Genomic DNA, 25,904 nt, shown 5'->3' on the forward strand with positions numbered 1-25,904 from the left:
TGAAACTCTAGAGAAAACAAATATAATATGGGCCTAGGGTGAAGGTGATTTTACTAGAAAGGGAAATTGTGTATTTTAGGTTGATGAAAATGTTCTGTATCTTTATTGAAGTGATTACAGGTTACCTTTGTGAAACTTATCAAACTGTGCGATTAAAATAGATATACTTTATTATGTGTAAATTATCCCTGAATAAGGATGAAAATTACAGAATTTGCAAATTCTACTTATACTTGATTCCCAGAGGAAAATAAATGATAAATGAACACCCAAGCATAAGTACAAAGTCCTGTTTGGAACTACATAAAAATATTGCTACAGAGACAATTAATTACTAGCACGTAAGTATAAAATTTTTGACTTTCAGTGATTTTGTACAGAGAATGGTGGTATATTTCATTTAAACTTATAATCTAATACAGCAATACATTATAATCAGAGAAAAAACATCAGTTAAGTATAGAAACAAGATTAAACGAAGAGTGACATTCAAAATAACAAAATTAAATGATACATAAAAACTAAATAATTTTTGCCACTCATATTTTTAGAGAAAACCACGTATTAGTGTGAAAATATGTTAAGAAGTGAATATTAATTTGTTGAGCAAGACACATAGTATTGGTGAGGATGTATCATTAAGTGACTGCAGCTTGCCATAAATGAATGACTTCCCATGTATTTACTTTATACTTTTTTAAACAGTAATTAATAATAAGATATTTCTTTTTGTCTCTTATTTTTTGAAACCACGTCTCTCCTCATACCATCTTTTTCTCCAAAAGTGAAATCAAATTCATGACCTCTCCTTATTTTAGTTTTTCTTTTTAAAAACAAAAACAAGACCTATATTTGTTTCTCTTTTCTCCAAAGTTATAGTAACTTAGCAGAAGTTAATGCCTCTATTTATTTACCCACCTAAGGCATGCTATTCCCCAGAATAGTTTTGAAGCAGTGTTTGCATTGTAAGGACAATATTAGGGAAATGATTCTCAAGTTCAATTGTACAGGAAATTAGGAGTTTGCTTCCACTTTGTAGAGCATCAAAAATGTGTGAAGTACTGTAGAATGGATTACCTCTTTTCTGTTTTCTCCCAAAGTAATACTTTTTTTTGAGAGAGAGAGCGGTGTACAAGTGGGGGGTTGAGGGCTATGTGGGTGGCAAAAGTACAGGGAGAGAGAGGCTTTAAGCAGGCTCCATGCCCTATACTCACCAGAAGCAGGGCTGATCTCAGGTCCCTGAGGTCATGACCTGAGCTGAAATCAAGAGCCCAGATACTTAACCGAATGAGCCATCCAGGTGCCCCATTTTTTTTAAATCATCCTTCACTTTTTCATTTTCTTTTCCTTGAGAGTATGTCTAAAATAACCGTTTAGCTGCTCAGCTAACCTCCCCTTCCATCCAGGCATAACATTTAGAGTATAGATGTGATACTATTTTCTTGAGGTTTGATGGACCATGATGAACTATCAAGCTTAGTTACTTTTCTTAGTACTCCTTTTTGCTGGAGAGTCCAACTATATTAGTCTCCTTTCACCTTCTTACAGATTTGTTATTGGGCGAGAAAAACCAGGACAAGTGAGTGAGGTTGCCCAGTTGATAAGCCAAACACTGGAACAAGAAAGGCGCCAGAGAGAGCTGCTGGAGCAGCACTATGCACAGTATGACGCCGACGATGACGAGGTAAGTCATGCTTGCAACAGTCCTTCCTACCTTTCTTCCCATGACGTTCCTACTTTAGAAAAAACTCTTCACCGTGTAAAAGTATGATAGGTTCTTTGCAGTTTCTCAAGAAGAATGTGTCTACATTCAACCTCACAAAAGAAATATTACTTACATCTGTTATTAACTTATGAATCAAGGAATGGTATCCTCTTGACAAGTGTGAAGACTTTGGGATCAAATAAGTCATGTTTTACCACAGTATTAAATTCACAGAAACAAAAAAGAGTAAAAACACCAAAATGCAAATAATAGGTGTCTTTTTTGTTGGAACTTGGTGATTTTCTCTCTGTTTTATATTTTTTTCAATTTCTCCCTCAATTTTCTATAGTAAATGCTTTTTGAAAAAAATTAGTAAACATTCTGATTGAAAAAACACACTCATACATACACAAACACACATAGAAAAGTACTAAAAATTGCTGGGTGTTTTCAGGTTTCTTTTTTCCAGGAAGAGAAAGTTCTTTGGATCTGCTCACTGTGATTTGTGCTAACAAAATGCAGAACAAAGCTTTCCACCAGCACATATTCCATAGAGTAGATACATATTGGAATAATTTTGTATCCTGCTCTCTGTAGAAGATCAAGTAAATGAGTAGAAGCTAACCCCCAAGTGAAAATGGCTCTCCAGAATCCTTGTGTATTGTAATGTAATACAGATGCTGGTCTATTTCTAATGTAAATGCCAAATGTACGTTGATATAATGGGACAACATGCTTTATTATAAACATGTTTAAACATGTATGTGTTTCATATTGGCATGTCAAAATATCTATCAATAATTTAATCAGATATTTCATACTCCATAAACATAGTAAATGTTCAGGTAAAACATACATTATTTATACCAGCTGATATAAGGACAGTACAACTTCATATGGTCAGTCTCTACTCATCTAAATATTTTTTTTTTCCAGAGCTTTCTGGGTTTTTTTGTTTGTTTGTTTTTGGTTTCTAGCCAGGACATAGTGAAGATTAATAAACAGACATTGAAATATTTTCATGTATTTTTAGTCTGGAATGTTTTAACCCAAACATGTTAATTTTTTATGTGTTTGTAGTTTAATGTAGTTTATTCTCTATTTATTAGACAACTAAAAATAGTGCATCAACTAACTTTTGATCAGAGAATAAATACTACAGAGTCGTCAGGTGAATGAATTAGTCTCTTAGAATTCTGTTTAGTTGATTTAATTTTTTACTTGCAGAAACCATTTGAAATAACTAGTATTTTTTTTTATTATACTGAGACATAAGGTATGAAAATGTTACCTTGGATTTAGAAATCAAAAACAATTTCCTCAAGTATTTACATTTTCGTCTTAGTCTTCAGTTCTCTGTGCTAGTGTTTTGTGTTTTATCAGACACTGATTTGCTTTGGCTGCATGCCTATTTTTAGGATATTAGAATCGCTCTCTGCAGGTTTGGTTTTTACCTGCTTGCTCTGCTAGAAAGAATTTGGATGTGAGATTCAGGGGAGTTCGGGTGACATCAAGTGGTGGAAAGCGAGGAAGCCAAACTTGACAGTCTGTGGGCCTCAGTCTCTTTGGCTTTAAGAGACTGGACTAAATTTCTGAATTCTCACTAGCTTTTAATATGCTGTGAGTGTGTGAAACAGAACATCAAGTCTAGCCAGGAAAGAGGGAAAATAAGATAGTTCTTAAAGCTCTCCAAGTGAAAATTTTAGATCACCTGCTACATACTACATACTTCTTCCACTTCTTCCAGTTATTTTGAGGAATTGGTCACATTCAGTCCCAAAAGTTTTCAACTCAAGCCTCTAAAGCTTTTTGTTTGTTTGTTTGATGTAAGATTTTCTCTAATTTAGTAATTTAATTAAATGAAAAATGAGTTTCTGTTATTCAACTTTCATACCTAGGAGTATATCATATGAATTTTTTTGTTTGCCTAGTTTTTATAAGGAAAGCAGAGTTGATTGTCACCTGAGCAGATATTTTTAGGACTAGAAAGGTAAATAAATATTCAGTGCCTGGCACTTTGCAAGGTGAATTTCCCTACATGATTTCATGTAATCTTTACAGCACACAGAAGAGATTTTTTTTTTCTAGAAATGAAGCAAACGAGGCTTTTTCTAGTCATATAGCTAGTAGTTGGCAGATTTATAATGGGAAAAAGGTCTTCGTGTCTCCAAAGTTGGGACTCTTTACAACACATTGCTGTTCTTGAATGGAGTGGACTAATAGGTCTGTCTTTGTTCAGGCACACACAGAATAACTGGGTGACAAGAGATGTCGGAAAGATGATTCCTGTTTTGGGTGATGGACTTTCTTGTAATACTTAGGTTCTATGATTCTTTATTCTGTATTTCTAATAATAGGGGAATTAAATACTCAGAGAATTATTTTATTCTAGGCAAATAATTCATAAGTATCCTATGAAGATAGGGCTTAAAGGGAAAAATAATTGAGTATATGATTTTTTTTAATTAAACTTTAGGTTAAACTTTTTTAGAAATAGAAATCAGATGCTTGCTACTATGTTATTCCAAGTAACATTCACTTTACTGGAAAGGTCAAGGAGCCTTTTTCTTTTTTCTCTTTCATGCTCCTCTCTGACTTGTATTTCTCTCCCTTTCTTGTGTGTTGGCAAAACATGCTCAGCTAAAACCAACTGTTAATATTCTGTGCATAGGAGAGATGAAAGCTGTACAAATAATGAAAATTCACTCTTATATAAACACTTTACTTACTTGATATAAATTCGTTTTTTTACTATGCTACCAAATAATTGTTAAATCAGTTTGAGTGGTATGTCCTATTTTTTATTTACTCTATTTCTCTCTGTTAATGAAAAGTAAAATCTCCAAGACACATAATGGAGGATGAGAAGAACCAGTAACCATTGGTTATCCAATGGGTAAATGACCTTGAATAACTGAGTTATTTTATATGTAGTTGAACAATGTGTTGATTTATGTATCTTTATTAATCCTGAATTGTGTAATCAATCATTTGGCTTCTCAGTTTTCTTATCATTTATGGAATCATTTTGTAATTTCAAGGTTAGAATCATTTCTATTTCACAGTATCCCCTGTGACATTCCCTGGGCCAGCTAGGAAAACCTCTAATTAAATGCAGAACAACTGAGTTCATCCAACTAATTTCCAGAGCCAGCGCTTAGATCAGTATTGTCTACTGAAGGATAGATAGCTTCTGGTTTTGGTCAAATCATCCAAGGTTGATTCTAACTTGGAACTTGTCACATTGACAGAGGGGAGTTGCTTGCTTGAATTGCCTTTGGGGAAAACATTGCAACGTGAGAAATATATCCTGAAATTGTAAAAGTACAGTAGTTCTCTATCAAAACCATATTTAGGATTAAGAAGACCTTATCATGTATTGTATATACTTACATATACCTGTTTTAATGCTTTAGGAAACTGTAAGTTGTACTCCAATAGAATTTAAAATATATAGATAACCCCAAACTTTAACCCCCAAATGTCTACATTTTGTTTTTTTCCCCTCAAATATTTAAATTAGAGGAGTTTACAATAAGCAAACAGCCAAATTAATTTTAATTTACATTCCTGTTTCTGTTTACTCTCTGTTACACATTGTGATTTAAAAAAAGTTAAAAGGGCTCTGCCCAAAGGCTAAAGATGAGGGGGAGAATCCTGTACGAAGAGAAAAATTAAATCTGAGCAATTGAAACATTTAAAATGTAGATCTGAATATATCTGTAATTAGAAATTGCGTTTCTGGATAACAGAATTATTGTTCATTTCTTTTTTTTTTTTTTCTTTCTTTCTTTTTTGAAACAATCTGGAAGGTAACGATGGAGGATTTCAATAAGCCCCTCACACAGTCAGCACTATCTCACGAAATTCTGGGGGTATGGTAAATTTTTCAACTAGATTTTAATTTTCAATAACAAATTTAATCTGTCATACTCCACAACTATCAATGTTTGACCTTTTAGTGGTGAGATGTTATAATTTTGGTATATGCTTTGTGTAGCATGGGTCATGTGTGTAAATTCTGAGCATATGTTTCTATCAAAGATCATTATGCAATGTGAAATACAGTGGGCTCAGACTAGAAGTGAAGTATGAAATGGTACTGTACCACTTTTTTGAATTAGAAAATGCATACAATCCTTCACACTAAAATAAACTGTTTTACATGCACTTTGAAATTATAGGATTATTTTGGCTTGCTTCTTTAAATATGCTTTTAAAATATGATAATTATTACATTTTAAAGTCCTAGATTATATGGTATTTCAAAGTCTCTTCAGGCACTAGTTTCTAGCAAGGTTAATCATCACTCTAGAAACTGAGGCCCCTTCTCTTAAAACATAATTTAATCTCACTTTTGTAATTTTTTTCATTACTGGAAATTAATATAATTATAACTATATCATGAGAACATTAGTTTTTAGAATCTTTTAAAGTATTGAATACAATTTAGAGCAGCTACCTACATGGAGATGCATTCTTATTGCTTGTGTTAACATGTAATAATTAGAGTCAGAAATATAATGGAGCTGTGGTTTGCATAAGTGTTAAATGGTTTATGAGAATATAATTTTTAGGCAAAAAGCATTAAAGGGATCACATTAAATTTGACTCATGGTGTTTGCTGTTCCTGGTTGGAAACAGCTTGTGTTGTATGAACAAGAGATTGCAATTATTATGGATGGCCATTTAATAATGTAAATTGACTTTATACTGTTCATAATGTTGAGAAACTCGAGAGTGGGAGGCATTCTCTTAGTTCTCAAACGTGTGTGTTATAGCAGGCACCAGAACTTCAGTGTTTTTTCTACCGTTTATCATTAGGCTGCTCTCTTTAATGGGGAAAAGCCATCTTTAATTTTTGTTGTCAACCATTTTAGAGCACTGTGGCTGAATTGCAAGGAGTGTCTGGCAACAGCAATAACAATAACAACTATTTCCTTAAGGTTTGTTTTTTTGGTGGAAATTAATGCTTATCTGCACCTTTCTGCTTCATGTGTGAAATTAAATACTCTGTGTGTCTCATTAACTAGCTTTGCGCTCGGAAGAACTCTAGAGCTGTATGTATTGTGTGTTGAATAATAGTTGGAAAATCATCACTTGAAAATAGTATTTCATTCTGAAATATAGCACATAGTCTATAGTTGCAGGTTCTGTAAGTTGTACTCACTCTTCTAATGTTTAACCATGGATATTGTTAACCCTTAACACTTTAAATATTTTGTGATTCATTTTAAAGGGGAAGGAAAAGATACCCAACAACAAGGCTGTATGATGTATATACCATATAGCATACACATTGTTTTTAAACCCAGTACTTCTTTTTTTAGAAAAGAATCTTTTGATACAAAGTTCTTCATTTTTCAAAATAAATACAGGTATCTTTAAATTATCATACTACTTATTTACGTGACTTATGTGGTAGACATAGCAAAATGTCTAAAAACTATTACACTTCAGATAATAAAATACTTGTCACTATCTTTAGCTGCCAGTAAGAGAAGAGCTTAAAAATGGAAGTATATTTAAAATGGAAATTGGATTACGGTGATGAGAGGAGCCCGAAGAATAAGAGAAATATAAAACCTTTGAAACAACTTGTTTATAGACTCCAATTTGACTGGATTGTTAGCATTATTGAATTTAATTACAGTTTTTTGCTAAACTTTAGTTTGTGATCCCAAAATCTACAGTACTGGTCATTGTCATTGAAACCCAGAATCATAAGATGTTTGGAAAACCTTTAGTTGAAGACTGTTTATCATGCTTGATCTAGCCTAAGCATTGTTTATGTATACACACACAAGCACACACACTATCCTCTGGTGGTAGACATCCTCCTTAGAAGTATTCTTGAAGGACCCTCCTTAGAAATATTATTTGTATATAAAAACATTATTATTTATGATATTGAGCACAGACAGGAAGATGGATAGTGTCAAGGGAAGATAGAGGTTAGAAAAGAAACCTTTGCCCTAAATAATGTCATCTTTTTTTAACTCATTTTCTGTATATTGTTTATCATAATGCAAGTGATTTCAGTGTTTTCATGTTATTTTCTTTCCAACCACCACATTGTGATGGCATTTATTCATGAGTAAGGTATAAAATACTAAATAAACTCTACCAAATTCTCCTATGCCATTAAATTCCTTTGAGAGTATAGCTTTGTATGTCTTAGAAATCACGCTAGAACAGTTCTATATTACAATGATGCATCACAGAGTTTGACTTGAGAGAAGTCACAGAAGTAAACACAAATGTCAGGATTTTTCCAACTTTGAGAACATTTACAAGTTGAATATAATTTTTTAGCAAAAAGTTATAAAAAGCAAGAAAGCTCAGTGAAGATGGACCTTACCAGCTTTACTTTCCAGTGGGCTACCGGGATCGATCCTTCGGCTTCCCCATGCCTCTGCTCCTTTGGTCTTTTCTTCTTGGAGTACTGTTCCCTGAACCCATTCTTGGTTGCCCTCTATGCCCTTGAATCCTGTTCACTTTCAGGGCTCAGTTTAGGTTTCGTGTGTTTTCTCTACAAAGCCTTCTTGAACTTTCTCAGCTGAGCTAGGGAACTCTTTTCTATAGAAGTCAATAATAGTACTACGTGTATCTCTCTATATCATCATTTACCCAAAATATCCCCCACTAGTCTGTAATCTTTTCAATGACAGGTTTTAATAACTGGTTGATTTTTTAATACACACTGTCATGAGCACAGTACTGGGCAGATGAGAGGAAGCCAAGAAATTGAACTGAATTGAATCACTCAAAGGATGCTAAGATGAGAATTGGAAAGTAGAATTAAATGAGAATAAAATTTAGTTAGAAACATAATCTAAGATAGTGAGAGAAGAGTGGCACAGAGTCATGGGTAAAAGGCATGGCAAGACAAGAGATTGAAGGTAGGGACTGAGAAATAATCTGTACTTGTCCTTTGGCACTTTGGGATTGAGCACCTTTCCATGGGCTTTTGCTTCCACATCTTAATTGTTTTGAGAGAACATGAATTTGCAAGAAGACCCAATCTCTATCACACTGCACCAAAATTGTCTGAATGTAAAACCAGAAAAAAGTGAATATATATATTTCATTCTTTGAAAACCTTTGGATCTTAGAAATAGGAAGTTGGTGACTCATATTGACATGACTTCTTTTTTAGTCATAACTGAATAAAAGTGCCATAGAAACAGAATAGTTGAAGTGGCCTAAGTGATGTCAAGATCAATATTGTATAGATAGCCATCTTCTGCCCTATAGCTGTCAGCCATAGAAGTACATTTTCATCAGCAATAAGAACTAAATGGTGACCTGACCAAAGACCCCAATGTTCTAAAGCAGCCTTATTATGGAGGCTTAGAGGTCTGATAAGGATTCCATTTAAACTGATATTGATACTAATAAGGGTAGTGGTAAAAATTCTTAATGGATTTCTGGAATTCCAGTTCTAAAAGGGGCTTTACAGAAATACTTATTGACATAAAATTGACATAGAATAAAATGTGTAGATCTTGAGTAGATAACTTGATTTCTTTATCATTATATATCCATTATTCAGATATTAAAGTTAACATTAATGAAGGATAACTTACATACAATAAAATGCACCAAATTTAAATGTATTAATTTGGGTAGACAGTTTCATGAGTAACCACCACCACAGTCAAGGTACTGAACATTTTCATTGCCTCAGATAGTTTCCTTACAGAACTTTGCAGTCACTCCCAGCCCAAACCAAACCATTTAATCTACTTTCTTTTTTTTTAAGATTTTATTTATTTATTCATGAGAGTCACAGAGAGAGAGAGAGAGGCAGAGACACAGGCAGAGAGAGAAGCAGGTTCCATGCAGGGAGCCCGATATGGGACCCGATCCTGGGACTCCAGAATCATGCCCTGGGCAGTGAAAGGCAGGTGCTCAACAGCTGAGCCACCCAGGCATCCCCAGTTAATCTGTTTTCTGACACTATAGATTAATTTTGTCAATTCTAGAATGTCCTTTGAACAGAACCATAGAGTACATACTTTTTAATGTCTGACTTCTTTCACTTTCATAATGTTACATTTATCCTAAGTGTTCTGTATATTATGATGAAACTATAATTGGTATTGCTTTGAGTTACAGTAGGCAAAGCCCAAGGCCCAGACAAAGTGGGATGTCTAATTGGAGAACTCCATCATAAAGCTGAAGTCTCATGGGCTATACTACTCTGTAAGATGAAAATAAATCTTCCACTCCAAAGACCACATGAGAAATTGCCACTGTCAGACCTTGTTGCCGAGTGGAAGGGAAGAAAAAATTTTTTCTGAGACATTGTAATCACAGCAGCCTGAATTTATGGTACACTTCAAGAGAAAAAAGCATGTCCTTTCTTATGTCATTTATCTTTTTTTTTGAGATTTATTTAGAGAGAGAGAGAAAGAGTGCAATGGAAGGGGCAGAAAGAGGGAGAGAGAAACTCAAGCAGACTCCACACTGAGCCTAACGCAGAGCTCAATCTCAGGATTCTGAGATCACAACCTGAGTTAAAACCAAGAGTCGGACACTTAACTAGGCCACTCAGGTGCTCAAAGCCATTCACCTGCAATCAAAGCGTAAAAGTTAAAGTTTCAAGAAAAATGAGCTTACAATTGCAAAGTAAGCTAGGGAACTAAATCACTATGAGTAACAAAAAGCAGAAGGAAGGTTCAGGGAGGAAGTGAGAAGGGACAGGAGAAAAAAAGAAAAAGGAAAGAAAGATAAGGTCCCATTATTTTGTCAGTTATACCAAAATGGAACAAATATTTCCAGTCGTATGTAACTTTTTCCAGAAGACAAAAATGAAAGTGGTACAGCTCTAATACCAGGAATGCAGTAAAACCTTGAGAATGTGAGATGTATGGGGTGATGAGGTATAACCTTGGTACCAAAACCAAATATTGATGCCATAGAAGACTTATAGGCCCATCCTATTCATAAAAACAATGCAAAACAAACAAACAAAAAAAGCCCTATACAAAATATTAACAAATCATATCCAAGACATGTAAAAGAGATTTTATAGCCAAGTTGAGCTTAGCCTATAATTCAAGTATGGTTTAATATTTGAAAATCAGTCACTACTTGTTTTTGACATGCTGGAAGGCAAGAAGTAAAATAAATAAATTGGAAAGGAAGAAATAAAAATTATTGCAGGCAATATCATCAAACCTCAAATATATCTATACATTAATTATTAGAAATGTTATAAGATTTTGGCAACTTTACTAGACACATAATTAATGTAAAAATAGCATCTATTTCAGTGTGTCTACAGAGAGAAAATATAATTTATAAATTTTAATTACTTTGGTAGAAGGCAAAATTTTGCCTAACAAAACATAGACAAGACCCTTATGGGAAAAAATTTTATTGAAATTATTGAAGAAGACTTATATGAAAGGGAAAAGAAACTTTGTTCATGGGTTAGAAGACTCCGTAGTTTAATTGAGTCAGTTCTCTCTAAGTTGATTTATATATCCAATGCAATTTCAGTAAAAATAATTCTAAAGAATTCAGAAATAGAATTCAGTAAGCTATCACTAAAATCCATAGGAAATAACAATGCACCAGAAATAACTATGACATTTCACATGCTTTAAAAGAGAGATATTTATTATTAAACTGTAGAAATTTAGTCTCTGAAGCAAAGAAGGAACAAGTTGGTCAGGAAGCCAAGAAGCAGCCCCTCATATAAATGAAAATTGGATTAGTGACACCAATAACATTCTAGGTGAGTTGAGAAATGTTAGGCTTTTCAGTGAAAGAAACATGGTGAAATTGCAACCCCCATCTCAGTCTGTACCCAAAAGCTCATTCCAAGTGCACTCAGATGCAAAAAAGAAGAACTCTAAAATTTAGAAGACACCATAGAAAAATATCTTTATGACCTCAGTATAAGAAATGGTTTTGCTACATGAAACACCTAAGAAAGCAAAACCATAAAGGATAGTATTGAGAAAATTGACTACATTAAAAATTAAGAACGTCTGTTCATCTGAAGAATACCTTTATGAAAGCAAAAAGGCAAACCAGAAGCTGGAAGAAAATATTTGAAAAAGAAATAACTGGGATGCCTGGGTGGCTCAGTGGTTGAGTGTCTGTTCCTTTGGCTCAGGTCCTGATCCCAGGGTCCAGGATTGAGTTCCGTGTCAGGCTCCCTACAGGGAGCCTGCTTCTCCCTCTGCCTATGTCTCTGCCTCTCTGTCTCTCATGAGTAAATAAAATAAATAAAATAAAATCTTTTAAAAAAGAAAAAGAAATAACCGAAAGAGGATTATATAAAAAGTACTTCTATTAGCCAATATGAAAAGAATATAAAGAGGGCCATTGGCTTTAATGCTCATGTCAAAGAAGAGGAACCTCCGTGACTGATGAACATATGAAAAGATGCCCAAATATATTAGCAATCAGGATGTGAAAATTAAAAACTAAAATGAAATACCATTTGATATTTACCAAATTGATTTGAATTGGATATTTTAAATTTTGGTGAGGATGTAGAGTAAAAGGATCTATTATTCTCTGCTCTTAGGATATATTAATTGGTCCATCTACTTTGAAAAACAATTTGATATGATCTAGTAAAGTCATCTCAACAGTTATATTCTTTACTAAACAGTAAACCTCTTATATACATGAGCTATAAGACATGTTGTGATATTTTTCTTGTAAATGAAAAAAATTTGACACAACTGATGTCTCTATCAACAAGAAAATGGGTAAATTTATTGTAGTGCATTCAGAGTGGAATAATATACAGTTGTTTTAGCAACCCACAACAAGTGGTGGAATCCCAGGAACATCCCATTTAAAACAAAAAAAAAAGTTGGGCAGCCCTGGTGGCCCAGCAGTTTGGCGCTGCCTTCGGCCTGGGGTGTGGTCCTGGAGACCTGGGATCGAGTCCCATGTCCGGCTCCCTGCGTGGAGCCTGCTTCTCCCTCTGCCTGTGTCTCTGCCTCTCTCTCTCTCTCTCTTTCTCTCTGTCATTAATAAATAAATAAAATCTTTAAAAATAAATAAGACAAAAAAGGCACAGGAGTATATAAGCAATATGATTCCACTCATATGAGTCTTAAAACCATTACAAATAAATGATACATTGTTTTGCTCTACATAAATATGATAGAACTAAAGTAAAACCAAAAATAATAAAATTCAGCAAGATTATTTTAAAGGGAAGCACCTGAAATCAAATCAGGAGCGCATACACAGAGGACTATTAAAATGTCGTAATACTCTCCTTTTCTTGAACTAGGTTGTTCATTGGTAGTTGGTTATATCATTATTCGCATAGTATCTATATGTTTTAAAAATACTCTTTCTGTCAACTCAATATTTAATGAACAAATTAAAATCTTCCATGTACAGTTCTTATATTTAGCAGTTATATGGATAAAAAATTGGCAATTACCTAGTCTTGCTCTCCAAGACTGATGAAATGGCTTTCAGACTCTATGTCTCAAACTTGCCTCAATGTGACAATCTCATGGTACTTCTTTAAAGTTACAAATTTCTCCATCCAGCCGCAGACCTAATAAGACAGAATATGCATTGTATGAGGCCTAGGATTTGGGGAGTTTTGGGGAAGGAGTGAGACATGATCAGAGCTGGAGTTATCCAGCTTAAAGATGCCAGGAAAACTGACCTTTGAGTCCTGGTATTGCAGAGACTTTGTAAGAAAGAATTACTGCTGTGAACCATCAGATGGCCACGAGGAAAGGAGTAGAATTATTCTCCCTCAAAGGAAATTGTAATTTATCATTTTATTTATCATTATATTTATATTATATATTTATTATTATCTTTATATTTATCATTAATTCATAGATAATCCATAGAAATACCATCAGTGATGTTTATATTGGTTTTACCTTTTTGTTTACTATAAATTCTATAGCTGTAACTTCAGGTTCTATCTGATGACCTGTTAGCATTTTTGCAATCATGTGAGTCAATTTGTATATGTACACACCATATTTTCCAAGATTCAATTCATTGTATAATTATAAAATTATTAAAACAATAATAACATGTGCCACTTTGGTCCCCTATAGTTATTCTCTTCTGCAGATTAAACATTCAGGGAAATACAAATCTCTTGGTCTCTTCCCACAGTTCTCCTGGCATCAGAATAAGTGCTTCATTGTTTCATTGGCAAGTAGAACGAAACTCAAGGAAGGCTGCCAATTTGAAATTGCAGTGTGACATTTGAATTACAGAGGTCTACTTTGGTCTGTTGACTGTTTAGTTCTGGATCTCAGTGGGAAAAATAAGGATCTTTAGTTCCCTTCTCATATAGAATATATTTATCAGGGACTTAAAGACAGTGGCATTTATGTCCTAGTGAGTAGGTAGCATTTGTTAAGAGGAATTGAATTTGGAATATTGAGTCATGGGAAAATGTACTTCATACTTCCGAGAAGCTTGCTATTCTGTTTTGGAAACAATAAATATATATGGTAAAGAATTTAAAGCATTTTCAGGGCAACCCATCAAAAGGCCAAATAACCAGAGTGTGAAAGCATCATCACAACTAAGGACATACAAAATAAAAGTATGAATTTAGATTTGGGGTTTTGATTTTTTTTTCCAAGAATTTTTTGTTGTTTTTATTTGTTTGTTTTCTGTAACCTAGATGTGGGTCAATATTGGTGTGTTCAAGAAATAGAAAGACCGGTTTACCTGCAGGCAAAATATGTGGAAAGGAATACTATTTGGACAGTCTTTGAAAAGGTAATTTGAAAAATATTGCAGGGATTTGAAAAATATTGCAGCGACTTTAAAAATCAGCTGAATTGCTAGACTTTTTCCCTATTAAAAATAATTAGGAAACAGTTCTCCATGAGGCTCTCAAATTTCTGAGGCACTGGCTGCCCTTTGTTCTGGGCTACAAGATGTTTGTGTAGTGAACAGTCTTGGAAGATAGAGATAGTCTTCCCCTCAGCGAAGGTGGTAATGTTACCTGCTATAAAAGATGCAGGTTACCTAAGCTCTTGGGTCCCCTCTGGACAGGCCTGCTTGTGCAGGTATCACCTGGCCCTCTTCTCATCACTCTTTGGAAATTGGAGTTTAGGGAATCAACACAAAGATATGATAGATTAAATCAACTAGTACAAAGACCCATTCTGGGTTAAAAGAATGTTCTGACCTTGTCACAGTCATAGAGAAACACACTGGCACCTACCTTGAAGGGAAGGAATTTGTAATTGGCATAATCAGAAGCCTGGCGGAACTTTAGTGAGTTTACTGTGGAGATAATGCTAGTTATCTCCAAGGCATATAATGCTAGTTTTAGAGAAATAGCAACCGTTGGATGGTCTTTGACTCAACCTCTCCTAGTTTATCATGCTAGCTGTAGTCATTCAGACAGCAAAACCTCAGAAAGTTTTTTGTGGTGTGTCTTGTCTGCTACAAAGGAATATCGGCCCTGTCAGCAAGAGTCCTTTGAGATAGACAAACTCCTGTGGGAAACCATTGATGGGTAGTAGGGTCCCAACTCCCCTACAGTGCCAATGAAAGTACCCTGCTAGAGAATGAGAAAGTGTCCTACATCAGTCTAGCTAAATTGCTACAGTTAGCCTTACCATCTTGGAAAACTTCCCCATCCTTTATGTTCTAATCAGTTCCTGTTTAAGTTCTAATCAGTTCCTGTTGTGGGAGTCAAGCCAGTGGCTGCTGGGTCAAAGGCTCTCCAAAGCTAACTTGGTTGTGTCAGTAATGACAACACCTTATATATAGTGCCTTAGGTGGTAGATACTCGAAGTTTGATTAAAACACAGGTAACCACTGCATTTCTCAAAACTGAAAATAAATGCACTTTGTTACTGGTACAGGGCTGCCTTCTGCCTCTACACCCCTTGAGGCCTCCTCTCTCTACTCTGAACTCAGCTGCTATGAGGAGGAAGGTGACTAGGGGTCAGGATGAGATCTCCTTTGTCCTCCAGAGAGACAAGATACTATAAGAACCCCTTAAGTACACTGGGGAACTTTGGGAGGGGAGGCACTCAACTTCATGGTTGTATGGATACTGGCTCACAAATCACCATGTCACCTGGTCACGTAGTGAGGAAAGATGCCCACATTCTACTGATGTGGTTTGGGCAGGGTTCACAGTGAGAAGGGAAGCAAAATGGCCTTTTGAAAGGAACGTTTGGGCAGATGCAACATAATACTGTTATGGCTTCACTGCTCGTTGTGTAATGTTATTGATGTGATGATATACACCTGCCCTTCTTTGTTGCATTAGTGCCAGTGGAGAATCTGTCATTCAGGGATTGCCACATGTTAGGACAGTAATAGTAGGACGAGAAAGAAAACACTTTCCCTGTTTCTCCCATGTGGGTCAGCAGAAACAATATAGAATCCTAGAAAAAGAAGGAGAAATCACAGCTTATCTAAACACATAATGGCTGCCAGACTGCTTGGGCCATTTCCCAACATAACATAACTGCATGTCTGATGCAGCAACCAAAAAAAGAAGAAGAAAGGCAGCTATTAACTTTCTACTAAGTTCTTAATGGAACTTAAACTGAATGACCAGTGGAAGCTTTATGACTCTGTGGTCTAATATTCTCAGTTTGAGATGGGTCAACTTGAACTCAACAGACCAATAAGGTTAAAAGGGCCCAACAAACCTTGCTTGTCAAATGGAAATGGTAACTATAAGAAAGCTACCACCAACCTGGCCCAGCAGCAGCATCTTAGATTTACATGAACAAGTAGCAGCTTTCCATTTTGTGAAAACTTTATCTGATATTCTACCTCTTGAAACAAGGCCACTGGCTCAGTGAGACTTAAAATTCATAAAGGTTTCCATAAATGCCTGGGCTTGATTCACTGATTCATCAGCTAAGCTATCCAAAGCTACTAGACTTTCCAAACTCAGCACCAGCTATATATACAGATGCAAAAATGACGTCATCATCTTGCTCACTGGGCATAACTCAAGGCCATTCCTATAGGTCTGAGCAGTATCCCTCTTGATGAACCTTGTTACTGACTCTTAAGCTGATGTAAGTGACTTAACTGTTTGGTCATCATTACTCATCAATTACTTGGTCAACTGCTTTCCTAAGTGATAGTTGACTTATTTTTTATATGCATTGTGCAGGCAATTATTCTTAGGGTTGGACTCATTTAATTGGATAAGGTGGTACAAAATTTGTTCCTGACTTTAGATTGATGTGATCAGGGATACCAGTCCTGGAAGGCATTCAGATCAACCTCAACTCACCGGCCAGGGTTGTTATAGGTGATAGAATTGTCTGAATCATAGATATTCTTCTTGTGGGCCAACACCAAGCCTGTGCAATCCCTGATTCTTGCCATATCTGAATTAATACCTTAGGCCAACTGGAATAAATAAACTTGAGGAGAAAGCTACCTGAATTTCTAAGGTAGACCTGATGGTTTACGGGATTTATTTAGCCAGTCACATCTGAAAGCCTGGGGAATATGGTTGATCTCAGTTACTGCAAGTTACTCATTCTGTTGCTTGGAGTTCATTTAATAGTCATAATTATATGAAATAGACTTGGTCCTAGCCACTGCAGTCACACTGATGAGGGAAAGTCATACTAATAGGAAAATTCACCAGAAGCCAAAATGGTATAGAAACAACAGCAGATATCATTGGGAGACAGTTCCTCCGTAGGTCTCTGACTTCTCTACAAGAGGCACTCATGCCTTTCTTTCAGATTACCTTTTTAATGATGTTTGTATAATGAACAGTCTTGGAAAATAGAGGAGTGTCTCTCTATAGGGCACATAACAGACTTGCTTATTACCCATTATAAAAAAATATGAGTTCCTTCAGTTCAGAATTCCTTTTTGGGGGGGTTTATGGTTCATGTTTCTCAATGTAATTATAGTTAGAAACAACTATTTTAAGAGACTTTTTTCTAAGGAAGAAAGAAAATGAAACTATCTTTTAAAAAAATATTTGGTATTTGAATACTCACCAACAAATTCAATACAGTAAAATAGTTGGAATGGGGAAGGATTATAGAGGTTGAGATGATTAGGATTATTCCTAGAAAATAAAATTTAAGAAATTGTAATTGAAAATTGCTTCAGTAATTGAATATTATAGATTATAGTACATGTAACTATTTCTCAGTTCTTTTTTATTTGAATATAGTTGGCACACAATGCTGCATTAGTTTCAGTTGTATGACACAGTGATATGACAAGTTTATACATATTGCTATGCTCACCACAAGTGTAACCACCATCTGCCACCATACAACATTATTACAGTACCAATGACTATATTCCTTATTCTGTACCTTTTATTCCTGTGATTTATTCATTCCATAACTGAAAGCTATGTTTTCTACTCTCATTTACCTATTTTTCCCATCTCCCTACCTCCCTCACTCTGGCAATCATCAGTTTGTTATTTGTTTTTATGGATCTGTTTCTGCTTGTTTGTTTGCTCATCACTTTTGTCTCTTGGACTCTACATATAAGTGAAATTATATGGTACTTGTCTTTCTCTGATGGATTTCATTTAACGTAATATCCCCTAGGTCCATTCATGTTGTCTCAAATGGCAAGACCTCATTCTTTTTTATGAATGAGTAATATTTCATTTTATATATATATATATATATATAACAACTTATTTATCTATTCATCTATTAATGGACACAAGTTGCTCCATATCTTGACTATTGTAAATAATGCTGCAGTAAACATAGGGGTGCATATATCATTTTTAATTAGTGTTTTCTTATTTTTTGGGTAAATACCCAGGAATAGAATTTCTGTTTTTAATTTTTTGAGGAACCTCCATACCTAAGTTCAGAATTCTTAACAAAAGATGTTAGTTCCACCTTCTGCTTCATTTTTAGACCTATTCTCCTGGCAGTACCCTGGCTTTGAACTTTGTTTGGAAACTATTTCTTATTTTTAGAATCAAGATGTTCAAAACCATCAAGTCTTAGTTCCTTTCTGTTTAATGGTCCTTTCAATTTCTCTCTTTGGTCACATTTTTACCATTAGCAGCAAGAAGAAATCGGGCAGCACCTTCAACACTTGTTTGGAAACCTACTTAGCTAGATCACTCCATTCACTAGGAATGTTTCCAACTTTCTCCTTATAAACGGTGATAATATTGCTGAGTTTTCTGGCACTACACAAGAACTCCCCCCCCCCAACTCCGGATTTCCACTTACAGTGTGTTCAAGGCAATTTAGGCCTGCTTTAGCATACTCTTCAGAATCCTCCCAGCCGTCCTTCACTGCCTATTTCCAAAGCCACTTCCTCATTTTTCTGTGTTTGTTATGGCAGTTCCCCCTTTCTGTTGCTCCATAACAAATTACCACCACAATGTAGCAACTTAAAATAAGAAACATTTATACATTACAGTATCTCTGTCTGGGTCCATTTAACTGGATGCCTCTGACTCAAGATTTGTCCCATTGCTGCAAATAAGGTGTCCGCCAGAGCTACAGTCATCTGAGTGCTCAACTGGGGGAAGATCTGCTTCCAATTCATTTGCAGCTGTTGGCAGGACACGGAAGATACACTTCCAAGCTCTTCATGTGACTGTTAGCATGCCTCAGGTCCTTGCTGACTGTTGGCCAGAAACATCAGTTCAGTATGATGTAGGTATCTTGGTAGAGACATGCTAAGAGGACAAAAAAGATGCAAGCCATAGTCTTTTTGTAAACTAATCCCAGAACAGACATCCCATCACTTTTGTTGTATTCTTGTTGTTAGAAGCCCACATCCAAAGGGAAATGGATTATAGAAAAGTATAGATTACCCAGGAAGAAGGATCCTTAGGGGTCATTTTAGAGCTTGCCTACCATGGTGGGAAACAGAGTCCCTGCTTTTCAGGAGTATACTTTCTAAAAAGAAGGGGTGAAGAAAAAAGACTAATGGAGGCATTAAAATACTGTAAAATCAAAGGCTAATTTATAAACTGTCTACCACAAGTGCTAGAAAATTTTAAGAAGTGAAAAGATGAGTTTGAGTTGTTAGAAAAAATTTTATAGACACATCTTCAATCTATCTAGTTGGAATCTTAGGAAAAATAATTTGCCAGTGATAGTACCAATTATCTGAAGAACTGGATGCTTGAAAGCAGGGAACATGGAAGGCTATATCAGTAACATAGGTATAGATGGTAGATGTTTCTTGCTCTAGTAGCTAGACCGTAGAATGAAGTGAAATATCAAAAAACATTCTTAGAACAAAGATTATTGGCAAGAAAATTTTGAATGGTTTGAGAAATGAGTATATATCTTGGTCCAGGCATCATATGGATGTTTTACATACTTTATCTCTTTAAATCCTCTCAATGTACTATAAGATTGGTATCTTTGGGGCCATTTAATAGAAGAAGGGACCACAAAAGATGTAAGCTAAATGGTTTGCCTGCTCTTGTGCAACTGTGAAATTGTTTTTTCTTTTCTGGGGCCTGGTCTCTCTGTCACCAAAACCCATGCTTTTTTTGCTGGTGTTGCCCTGGAGAAGCCAGGGATAGTGAAAATTATCATAGTCATCAAGTCATCTAGTCTTTTATCATATTCTAAGCACTGTGATGAATACTTTGAAGATCTCACTACTGGAAATTCTCCCAACAACCTTAGGAATAAGATGCTGTTATTCCCATTCTATAGATGAGCAAAGAGACTAAGTGGCCTAACATTACAAAAGTAGGACACACAGAGTCAACTGACAGAAAATGAAAGAGAGATGCCTTTGCAGAGAAGGGGATGCTTTTGCTGAAAGCCATCTGGATGGCTGGCACAGATTTAGGAATTTTAAACATTAAAGTGTTAGTTTGAGGTCTTTCTCCTCCAGAGAAAAAGCAACTCTCTTCTATTCTCTAACAGAACTGAGTCTGAAAATATATATAACCAAATTCAAATCCAGTAAACAAATTCCAACAAAAACTGCATAATCAAGGCTATTTTTATGATTAGCACCATTTAGTTTCCCGGAATTTACCAGAGCAAACATTGCTACAGCAGAAATTACTGCTAATGGTTGAACCTAACAACAAGAGAAAATCCCCAAAAGGGTCATTTGGGCTCCAGCTGCAGCTGTGCTTCACTATATTTCTTATTTGAAAGCTGAGAATTAACAGGAAAATCAGGGCTCTGCTGTGCTGTGCAGATGTGGCTAAAACTGTATTAATTTATTCAGCAAACATTTGTTTAGTGCCTACTATATGCCAAGCAGTGTGCTGCCACACTGGGATTATAGATATAAATCATACCTGGCACTTTCAAGGAGCTTACGGTTGAAAATGGTTGATAGGAGGCAGATATCAAAGAGCCAAGTTTTATGAGTGATATAAGGATATAGCAGAAACATAAATGAATGGATTAAAAGAGTCTTTGGGCAGCAACTTCATAGAATGAGCTGAGTAGATGGATCTTCATCTTGGATTACTGGGGCAGGATGGGGCCCAGTAAGTGAAGACAACAGAGGTCTGAAAGTTTTCTTCGTCTTGGGCTGATGCCTCCAAAACTGGGAGTATAAGAAGAGGAGCAGGTTTAGGGAAAAGAAAAATTTTACTTCAGAAATGACCAGTTTGCTTATAAAAGATTCATGTGATGGGGCTTCTAGGACATTATATTTATGAGACCAAAATTTAGCAAATGTCTGGTTATGAGATTCAATTTTGGAGATGCTTTAGTGTATGTTGCTGTTGTGGGATTAGCACCACGACCAGCAGCGGCAGCGATTGCTTGTTTTGAATGCCTGCCATGTGCCATACCTTGTATTCAACACATTACAGACTCCGTCTAACTTAATCTCATGACAACTTTATTATATATACTAAGGAGCTATTTTTATCCTCACTTTATAGATGAGGAAATTGGAACTTAAATCTGGAAGCTATAGGCTTCAAAATCATGATTGTTTACTTGGTCTCTGATGAACCACCTCATCAATATAACAGATAATGTCCCATCCCTTCCATAAAATCTAAAATTAGATCTTCAGCTCTCTTGAGTGCTCAAAGCTCAAAAATGTCTATATGCTTTTGCTCCTACCAGTCAAAAGTTAGATATTTACTAAGAGGCAGAATCTGTCAGCTATACCTAATTATTGTTGTAATCATGTATTTTAATAAAATACTAAGTGCTCTAATATAATATGAGTATGAAATAAATTGTGTCCATGTAAAGGAGATGAAATGGTTTGGAAAGAGTCAGTAAAGTAAAGATTGGTAGCTTAAGAAAATTAGATGTGCAAAGGAAACATAAAAGAGACCAACCATAAACGTCTAGAGGAATTTTGTACTCATTTTGCTTTGCAAGTATCTTTTCCATCCATTTTAAGACTGCAGCAATTCTATAGACTGTATGCTATGGTTCTGGTTTATATGAGAAAGAGTGCATGAAACATCAGTCAGCAGACCCGTAAGCCAAATCTTTTGAAGGAGACTTCTATGCACTTGCCCAGGGTGAGCACCTTATGAGAGAAAAAAAGAGGGCAAGAACTTTGCAGCTCTCTAGAGACAGGTGCAAATCTTCAGAGTGAATTGAATGAAAATGTTCAAAGATGTGGAAGGTGAATTTCAACACAACAAGATTACCCAACAGCATTTTTGGTTAGGGAAATATGAAAGGAATGTATTCCCATTTTTTATCCTGTAAAGCTTTACTTTCTATAGACTGCAAGCAGCGTAGCATAGAAGAAAGAGAATGAGCTTCGGAATATGTTAGCTCCAACAACATAACTAATTGTCTGATGCTGGGTAAAGTCTTTGAGTCTCAGTTTCCTCTAAGTACAATGGAATAGTAATACCTATATCACACAGTCTTCAAGAAACACAGTGTTGGGTACAGTTACAAAAGAATGGCTGTTCATTTTTTTGCACCCTTGGGTAAGCAATAAAAAAGTCTAAGATAGGGATCCCTGGGTGGCGCAGCGGTTTAGCGCCTGCCTTTGGCCCAGGGCGCGATCCTGGAGACCCGGGATCGAATCCCACGTCGGGCTCCCCGTGCATGGAGCCTGCTTCTCCCTCTGCCTGTGTCTCTGCCTCTCTCTGTCTCTCTCTCTCTCACTGTGTGCCTATCATAAATAAAAAAAAAAAAAAATTAAAAAAAAGTCTAAGATATTAATCAAGAAGGTAGATGAGTTGTGAAAAGGAACCCTTACTATCTCTGTCAGTTCTTACATTAAGAACAATTAAAATGGATTTTCAGGTTGGGACAAAAGATTTTTCTGTTTACTTGAAAGATACTGAATCTGGCCAGAAATTAGGAGAAGGAAATGGATGCCAATGTAAATACTTTGTTGTGAGACTTTTTTTTGATGCAGTATTGTCCACCTCCCTATATAAATGTCAGATTCAATCCAGTCTAGTTGTGAGGTTTATGAAATTCTGCCTACCTATCATTCCATGTAATTTATTTTCATATTAACCCTAAAAGTGGTGTCCATTTTCAATAAAGATGAGACAATCAGAACACATTATTCTTAGTCTACTAAATGTAACTTTTTAGCTTCTAGATGTTAATGAGGTTCTGTAGTAAATGCATCCTTTATCATAAAGCCTGTTTATGTTGGGAGTGGATCAGCAAGAGAGAATGGCAAGATAGGTTTTTTTAAGTTTTTTTTTTAAAAGCTTTAATCTTTTTTTTAATTTTTTTTTATTTATTTATGATAGTCACACAGAGAGAGAGAGAGAGGCAGAGACACAGGCAGAGGGAGAAGCAGGCTCCATGCACCAGGAGCCCGACGTGGGATTCGATCTCGGGTCTCCAGGATCGCGCCCTGGGCCAAAGGCAGGCGCCAAACCGCTGCGCCACCCAGGGATCCTGGTTTTTTTAAGTTTTTATTTAAATTCCAGTTAACATATAATATTAGCTTAGGTGTACAATATAGTGATTCAGCACTCCATACAATACCCATTGCTCATTACAAGTGCAATGCTTAGTCTCCATCACCTATTTCCCCCATCCTTCTGCCCATCTCCCCTCTGTAACTGTTGCTTTGTTCTCTGTAGTTAAGAGTCTGTTTCTTGGTTTGCTCTCTCTCTCTCTTTATTCCCCTTACTCATTTTTTTGTTTTTTAAAATTCCACTTGGCATGATAGTTTTAATTTTATTTTTATTGAATATTTGTTTATTTTAAAGACAGAAAGCATGGTGGAGAGGGGCAGAGGGAGAGAATCTCAAGTAGACTCCCTGCTGAGCACAGAGCCTGACCTGGGGCTCAATCCCACAACCCTGAGGGGTTGAGATCATGACCTGAGCCAAAGCCAAAAGTCCGATGCTTAACTGACTATGCCACCCAGGCACCTGGGCATGATAGTTTTTAAACACCCTATCCAGAACCTCTAATAAGTACTAAGTAGAATCAAGACACTAAAAGACATATCTTGACCTTAGTATACTTATAAAACTAATTAGAAAAAAAAATTAGTAAGTGGAGAGATGAAATGAAAGATAAAAAGAATTTCAGGAGAATTACAGATAATTTGGTTATTGAGGAGAGGAGATTGGTAAAGTAAAAAAACAAAACTACTGAATCAAGACCAAGAATTATTAATATCTTATATTGATGAGTGTAATTTTGATAACTAAAATGAATGACAAAGCCAGAACTAAGAGAAGAACTACATATATTGTACATATATTGTATACACCCTAATCCTGTTATTCACTGTAAGAAGTATTAAAAAAATAAAAAATACTGCCTTCTTAACAAATGCCTTTGCAGTTCATTTTTAAAAATATACATATATTATTGAAAACTTCCTTGGGAGCTTATAGATATTGCCAAGCAAGTGCCATAAGCATTCTTGGATATAGTTTTTAAAAAATATTTGCTATGATCCTGTTATATGTCAGGACCTATTCTAGGCACATGTTTATATTCATTCCCTTACACGTAGTGAAGAAGTGCCTATTTTCAAGCTGGGAAAGGGAAATCAAATTGTTCATTTCAATGTTATGTTTAAAATGCACCACATTGTCATCAGACTTAAATGTAGCTTAAGATTTTATGGGGTCATTCAGGAAATTCATCAAATTTATGATGTAGAAGTAAATTTTATTATATACCTGGTTTGGGCCTTTATAATGAAGGCGTGGCTTTGCTGCTAGTTGTAATTAGGATTAAAAGCAAGCACCCAGTTTAATATCTTTAATCGAAAACTTTTCAGCAAGGTATCAAGATTGCATACCTAACCAGCCTTACTGCATTTCTATTAATTAACATCACTGGGATTTACAAAGTAACTATTGGTTCTAAAAATATATGTAAATAGGAGGTGATTTCACTTACAGAATATCACAAAAAATTATACCAAATCTGGAATTAGGGTTCTTCTATGATTTATAGGATCTAATCATACCGACAAGTGGAAACTACCTAGAATCATCAGCCCTCACTGCTCAGCTACCTTCTCCTCACCATGCCAGAGACACTTGGAAGCATGTTTAGAGTTTACACATTTTCAGACTGGTTTCTGAAGAGTCCAGGGAGGGGTTCCGAGTACTGCAGTGCTATTTCACACAGAGATACACTGAGCTTACTTCTAGATACAAATGCCACCAAAATCAAGGTCTTCATGATAATGGCCTTCATGTCAGCAAGCAGTGTCTGAAGGATGCTGAGGCGATTTCTTCATCCTGGCCAACGGCCTTCAGATTCCCTACTGGAAATCGTGCCTACTTCTGGGCTCCACAATTTAAAACAAGTGTGGAGGACTTGGAGAGAGAAGTTCAAGCAGAAGCACAAAGATAATGACAGAGAATGAGACCTAGGAGAAATCCAGAATAATTTCACTTGAAAAGGAGAAATCAGAATGGCAACTTAATAATGGTCTTTCTGACATAAGGAATTATTACATTGAGGTTAATGACCAGATTTTCTTCACATGCAAAACAGTAAAAGAAATAGGATTTCAGTTGGCAAGAAGAATATAGTTCAGAACGAAAAGAAAAAACAGCAGATGCTAAGCCTATGTAATCAAAGGAATAGATCACTCCACACACTTTATGAAAGTGTTTTTAAAGGGAATATGAATTCCTGTCTGTCTTATATATCATATATAATAGTACCTGAAAGAACAGGGACACGTTAAATGAACTTTGTTTTTTGACCCTGTGAATCAGTGATTTATCTTTAAATTATATCGGAAGGTATAGATTTCAAACAATTATTTTGAATTAGAGCCTCATAGCCTAGTGCTGCCAAGAGAGGAG

General features: G+C 35.6%; 1 protein-coding gene across 19 annotated transcripts in view; it reads left to right on the top strand.

Moving 5' to 3' along the window:
* Window positions 1-25,904, top strand: part of PPP1R9A (protein phosphatase 1 regulatory subunit 9A) — a 312,061-nt gene that overhangs the window by 209,194 nt on the left and 76,963 nt on the right. For 10 of the 19 annotated variants that reach the window (XM_049093580.1, XM_049093583.1, XM_049093584.1 and 7 more), the window contains exons 6-8: window positions 1,549-1,684; window positions 5,518-5,580; window positions 6,586-6,651. In XM_049093580.1, the coding sequence (XP_048949537.1) occupies window positions 1,549-1,684; window positions 5,518-5,580; window positions 6,586-6,651 (265 nt within the window). The remainder of the gene's footprint in view (window positions 1-1,548; window positions 1,685-5,517; window positions 5,581-6,585; window positions 6,652-25,904) is intronic. The other 9 variants (XM_049093587.1, XM_049093590.1, XM_049093591.1 and 6 more) reach the window with 3 other exon arrangements.

Source organism: Canis lupus, chromosome 14, assembly GCF_003254725.2.
Source record: "Canis lupus dingo isolate Sandy chromosome 14, ASM325472v2, whole genome shotgun sequence".
NCBI lineage: Eukaryota > Metazoa > Chordata > Mammalia > Carnivora > Canidae > Canis > Canis lupus.